We start from the raw sequence: 6268 nt of genomic DNA on the forward strand, positions 1-6268 counted from the left end.
ATTTCTTTTGCTTAATTTTAGTGTTGGCACTATCCTCAGTTTTGCATCAAAGTCAATTAGTTGCTTTTTGCTTGTTACTTTTGCTTATAGCACAACTTCTTGAGGAAAGTGGAGGGAATTTGGTTGATAAAAGGCGGTAAAATTCAAAATATAAAAATAATAACGAATAATAAATTACAATGTTGTAAACTCGAAAATGCAAAGGTGAAATATATATATATATATATATATATATATATATATATATATATATATATATATATATATATATATATATATATATATATATTATATATATATATATATATATATATAACTCCTAATAAATTGATTTTCTGGAATCAATAAACAATAATTTTTTCAAATAGTTAAAGGCATAAATTTTCTCGTAAAATATATATTATTATATACCACCTGGCATTGCTAGGTTTTTTCTTTTTTTTTTCTTTAAAATCTACAGGAATATATTAAGTTTAATATTATTGGCATAGTTGATCATCAATGTATTCATCTATACCAACAATTTTGTAAAGTTAATTTGGCACAACTAGTACAAGTATAAAGCTGATGGAAACTAAACATTGTTGTAACATGGAGTAATTAGCACTTGTCTTGCATGCGTCGTGTGCACAATTACAATTAATCTTTTACGTTTACACGTGATGCTTTATTTTAACAACTACCGACCTCTTATATTCTTACAGTTCGATATGCTATATTGTAATAAGTTTCAATATATATAAGCGACAATTCCAAAAACAATAATTTCAAGAATTAAATTTCAAATCCAGAAAACAAAATAATCAATACAAAATTAAACCTAGTGCACAATAAATACTCCATAACAAACAAAGCATATCACTTGTGTCTTGTGAATGATATATTTATTTATCAATAATAGAAAATTTTACATTATTCTCAGGAAAATTTGTAAATTACCACCCAAAAAAGGGTTCTGTTATGAAATTACCACCCGTTAAAAATTTTATTTTAAATTACCACTCCTTAAATTAAAAAAGTTTTCAGATTACCACCTTTTTTGGATTTCCGGTGGAATTTTCCGTTTAAGGGCCCCACACAATGGCTTATAACTGCTAATTTGACTCTTTTGACTCTCTCTCCCCGATTTTTTTTGTTTATAAATTCTCCAACTTCAAATCACAACTTTTGCCCCAATTGCCAAATTTCCTCAATTTTCAGCTGGTACTGTGTGAAGAATTTATCCACTGAAGTCCATACTTTCAATTCGCATCTAAGGTATAAATCCACAACTTCATAATTTAGGGTTTTTCGCCAATTAATTGGGCGTTTCTGTTAGATTTCTGCTGATTCGACTTGATGTTGTCCAATTTTGTTGAACAATTGTTTATTATGTTGAATAATTGTAAATTATGTGTTGTGTTTTGTCAATGAAATATTTGAATGATTTATTGTTGAATAAAGTTGTAAGCTAGTTCCTTTTTTGTTTTTGGATTATGTCTTGCAGAAATGGAGGAGAATAAAGCATTCAATTTGCAGAAAAAAAAATCAAAAAGAAAAGTTAGGGTTTTGATTCAACCCTTTTAGGGGTAGTTGCGAATTTGACAGAGAATTAAAGGAAGAGGGAAAAGATTGATGCTTTTGGATTAATTAATTGAAGGAACTGATGAGAGAAGTTTTTTTTTGAGTTTAATTTAACAATCAGAAGGTTAGGTCAAGGGAAAGGAAGATAAAAAAAGGAGGGAAGTTAATAATGTGGGGCCCTCAAACGGAATTTCCACCGGAAATCTAAAATCGGTGGTAATCTGAAAACTTTTTTTATTTAAGAGGTGGTAATTTAAAATAAAAGTTGTAATGGGTGGTAATTTCAAAATAGGACTCCTTTTTGAGTGGTAATTTACAAATTTTCCTTATTCTCAATTATAACAAGAAAAATAGAATTCATTGGACCCTTCCTTTCCCATTTAAGTAATACTACCAAAAAAGGGAAACAAATCACATACTTAAAAAAATAGGGATGATGGGAATTACAAGAAGCGCGTGAATATATGAGAGTGGACTTCAATCTAATTTACCAAATCAATTACTTGTATCATTTGTATTATAATTTAAAGTACATTTATTATAAAATAAAAATCTCGTCAAAAAAAAAATATTATAAAATAAAAATCATTAATTCAAAGTTAAAAACTTAATTAATTCACTAATCTTCCCCTGTATTTGTTTCTGTTGCTTCTTTTATCCTCACTCTTTCTGACAACTTCTCCTTTTACTCAACGCTTTCTGTTTCTCTCTCTATCTTTCTGTTTCTCTCTCTAAAAAAAAGGGTTAATTTAGAATGGCTTCAACACTGCTGTTAGTGATTGTGTTTGTGCTTGATTTGATTGCTTTTGCTCTTGCTGTTGCTGCTGAACAGAGGAGAAGCACTGTAAGTTTTCTCAATATTAAATTAAGTGAATAAGTGGGTTATATTGTTAAACCCCTTAAAAAGATTAGAAAATCTTGTTTTTCTTCATGTATTATGCTAAATGTGAATTTTTTTTTTCTGGGTTCTTGTTGTTTACAGTTATTTATTATTGGCTGATAACCTGAGTTATGGGGTTTATTTTTAGTTAATCTTTGCCAACTTTTTTTTTTTGTTTTTTTGGTGGGGAATTTTGTGCTAATTAAATTACGTAGTATTTGTTGTTGTATGTGTTTCTTTGCTCTTAAAATGATAATTAAAAAAAATAATAATAATAATAATTGTTTGGGAGATTATTGTTGATTTTTTTTATAGGTTTTTGGACTACTGGAGATAAATTCTTGGTTCGAATCATTTTTGGATTAAGGATTTGGTATTGTTGTTTTTTTTTTTTTTTTTTTTTTTTTTTGGGGTTTATGTCAACACAAATCTGGCTGGGTGTTCCAGTGGATTTGTGTACTTTTGTGCCTGATTTGCATGAGTAGGATCCAAGTGATTACATTGAATATTACTAGTAAAACCGAGTGAGTGATTGCTACAAATATATGCTTGAATACTCAAGTATAGTAATCTCAACTGTCGGTTCGAATTAGATTGATGTTGGTTGCCTTTTTAACTTGTTGGATTGCCTTAGTAAATTATCAAGTTGAGATCGAACGCTACCCCTCAATGATCATATGTCAAGTAAGTATCTAACTCGAACTAGGGGTCGGTATCATGGTAGTTACTGTCAAAACCGATGCATAATGGAAGTTTTTTTGTTCAAAATTTAGCATAATTTAGGATATTGTTGATGAAACTATTATTGTTAATGAAAGTTTTGGATGCAAAGTTTAAGCTTGATCATGTAGGGAAGACTTATCTTGGATAGACAATTGGTTAGGTATCTTAATTTAAGGTTGTAAAGCTTAAGGGTTTTGTTGAAGTTATGAAGAAGCTTAGGAATATAATTGATAATAGGGGAAGTATGTATATACAAACTATCGTAGTGTGGATATAATAAATTAATAATAGTACAAAATCATGGGAGATATTATCCCCCTAGTATTGTAGATTTGTAGTGTGAGGTCTGTGAACATAATTGTACAAAATCGTGGGAGATTATTATCTCCTTTGTATTAACTTTTAAGAATACAAGCAAAGAAATGAGAATCACTCATAGGTACATGAACTCGGAATGAATAATGATAATTGTTGACTTGCTTCATCCCCATCAGTCATATCCATTGATGTGTTTGTTGGTCATAGATCAATTATCAAAAGTCTAAATTCACGATTTAGGTTTTCAAGATAACAATGGAATAATGAAATGTGAAATTGCACAATAGTAAGATTTCATGTCGCGCCATAATTTTGATGCAGATAGTAGACTCTCTCAGTTTAAAAAGTTCAATAATGACATTATGTAATGCGTATCTATCTGGGATTCTGGGAACTCAGATATAGAACATACTTCGAATTTCATTACTGTAATAAGAGTCATTTATGACACATTTTATTCATCAAGCTAAGCATTGCTCGTCACTCCTCTCTCCTTTTTCAGCCTATATTTTAACTTAATTGTTTATCTTAAGCTCATGATTGGCCAAGTTCCATCTGTTTTCCTATTCCTTGTAAGCTTAGAATTATGTTCCCTTTTATTACCACACACATACTCAATCTAGTTCTGTTCCTGTTAAATTTAAGCAAGTTAGCTTGATTGGTATGGTTTAGTTCTTAACTGTAAGGTTTTCCAGAAGTCTGAATATATCTTCCTTATTACAATTACACCCAACACAATCTAGTTCCATTCCTGTAACATTTCAGCAAGTTAGCATGATTGGTATAGATTTAGTCCTTAACTGTAAGGTTTTCCAGAAGTCAGAAATCATCTTCCATTTTCATTTCTTTTTAAGCAGATCAGTTTGGAAATTACAGGTTTGGGACATGAACTAAGATATTATAATTACTAATTTACTTTAAAACCACTTCCTAATAGAATCCATGATAGGAAGAACCTTCAACATCATTAATTTTCTCATAAGCATATTGAATTCTTCTGTCTTTGATTCATGAATTGGCTTATACCAAATTGACTAGGGATAATTTCTATTTCAAATATGGTTCATCCTATCATACAATTAACTATCACCCTATGAATCTAAGATACAATATCGTTTTAAAATATCCCGGCTCATCCAATCAAAACTTTCATTATATTTCAAAATACTAGCCTTATGTGAATTGGCAGTTTGGCACAGCTCAACACCATGTTTCTACAGTGGCTTTTCATGGGATACTGACGTTGGGATTGCCGACTATATTAGAGAACTGAGGAAAGTAATAGTATTAAACATTAAATAGCTGAGAAAAGTAATAAAAAGGATTGGGAGCTTATGTGTTTAAGTTAGCTTTGTATTTTCAGTAACTTATTTGTTTTTTCTTTTTGGTTACAGGCCTCACTGGTTAATACAGGGACTGAAGCTTACTGCAAATATGATTCAGATGTATCAACAGGGTTAGGTGTTGGGGCTTTTTTACTCCTCCTGGTTAGCCAACTTCTTGTAATGTTAACCAGCCGATGCCTTTGTTGTGGCAGAGGTCTGAGACCTGGTGGTTCCAGGACATGGGCCATTGTGCTGTTCATTAGTTGCTGGTATGTACCAACTTCATTTCTTCCGAAATTTGATAGATAACTTCCATATAAGGAGTACATATGTACTAACTAATTTATCTTGATATGCTTACTTTGTTTCCTTGTGTATCGTAAACATAATTGGTTGTTTTCCGAGTTTACTTTGAATTACATGTTTAAAAAAGTTCCTATAACCTGAAACAGTGATTCCCAAGTTCATTTTTTTTATCAAACTAAGATCGGATAGCCAAATGAACGAATTCAGGTGAAAAAAAAGGAAAACTTTGATTGTTTTTAACAGAAGAATGCTCTATATTAGGTTTTTAAATGAAAGAAGTCTGTAGACTTCAAGCTGTTGTTTAGGGTGTGTTCTGTTCACCTGATTTTCACTGATCTGAACTTATCTTAACTTATCTGAACTTATCTGAACTTATTTGGTCCTTATCATTTATCAAATTTTGTGTTGCTAATGATTCAGGTTGCTTTTCCTTATCGCTGAGGCATGTCTGCTTGCGGGTTCTGTAAGAAATGCCTACCACACCAAATACAGGAGTGTCCTAAATAGCCCACCTTCTTGCCAGACACTAAGGAAGGGAGTGTTTGCGGCTGGTGCTGCATTTACAGTCTTTACTGGCATAATCTCTGAACTGTACTACGTCAGCTACTCCAAGGCCAGCGTGGACTTTATTCCTAAACAACCCGGAGACACAGGGTTGCGCATGGGTAACCTGTGAGATCATTGATGCATATCCTGTTAACATACATTTCTTGCTGATGAATTTTCTGTATCGTCTTGTAGTCTCGTGGTGTTTGGCATTGCTAGTATCTACTAATGAACAATTGTAACGATGTCTGTCGTTAGGTTTACACATAATTAGGTGTGAAATTAACCTTGTTGCTCTACTCTAGAATTCTAGTATAGTAGTATTGGTGTACATTCCTGTGATTTGGCTGCCACTGTTGATTTGTTGTAATAGTTTTAAAAAACTTGTGAATTGTCATTCGGTTAGGTGATTACTGAATTATTTTGTGTGATTCATGGATGAATATATCATGCACATTTCAGCTCACAGCAGGCAAAGCTTATGACAGATTTTATTCTTAGTGTTGTTGCAGGGGAAGGCCGAAGGCGTTTTACTGTTAAGGAGGCTGACCCTTGTTTAAAGCTTGTTGGTTGACTCACTAACTCGAGTCTTTTTTTTAGTTCCTTA

General features: G+C 31.7%; 1 protein-coding gene across 1 annotated transcript; it reads left to right on the forward strand.

Annotated features, from left to right (window-relative positions):
• The first annotated feature begins 2222 nt into the window (after positions 1-2222).
• Positions 2223-6066, forward strand: LOC145611898 (uncharacterized). Its single transcript, XM_081667281.1, has 3 exons — positions 2223-2407; positions 4879-5078; positions 5536-6066. Exons 1-3 carry the CDS (start codon positions 2318-2320, stop codon positions 5789-5791), a joined length of 546 nt encoding a protein of 181 aa, XP_081523407.1. The 5' UTR covers positions 2223-2317; the 3' UTR covers positions 5792-6066.
• The last annotated feature ends 202 nt before the right edge of the window (positions 6067-6268 follow it).

This window comes from Chenopodium album, chromosome 24 (assembly GCF_948465745.1).
Source record: "Chenopodium album chromosome 24, dcCheAlbu1.1, whole genome shotgun sequence".
Lineage (NCBI taxonomy): Eukaryota > Viridiplantae > Streptophyta > Magnoliopsida > Caryophyllales > Amaranthaceae > Chenopodium > Chenopodium album.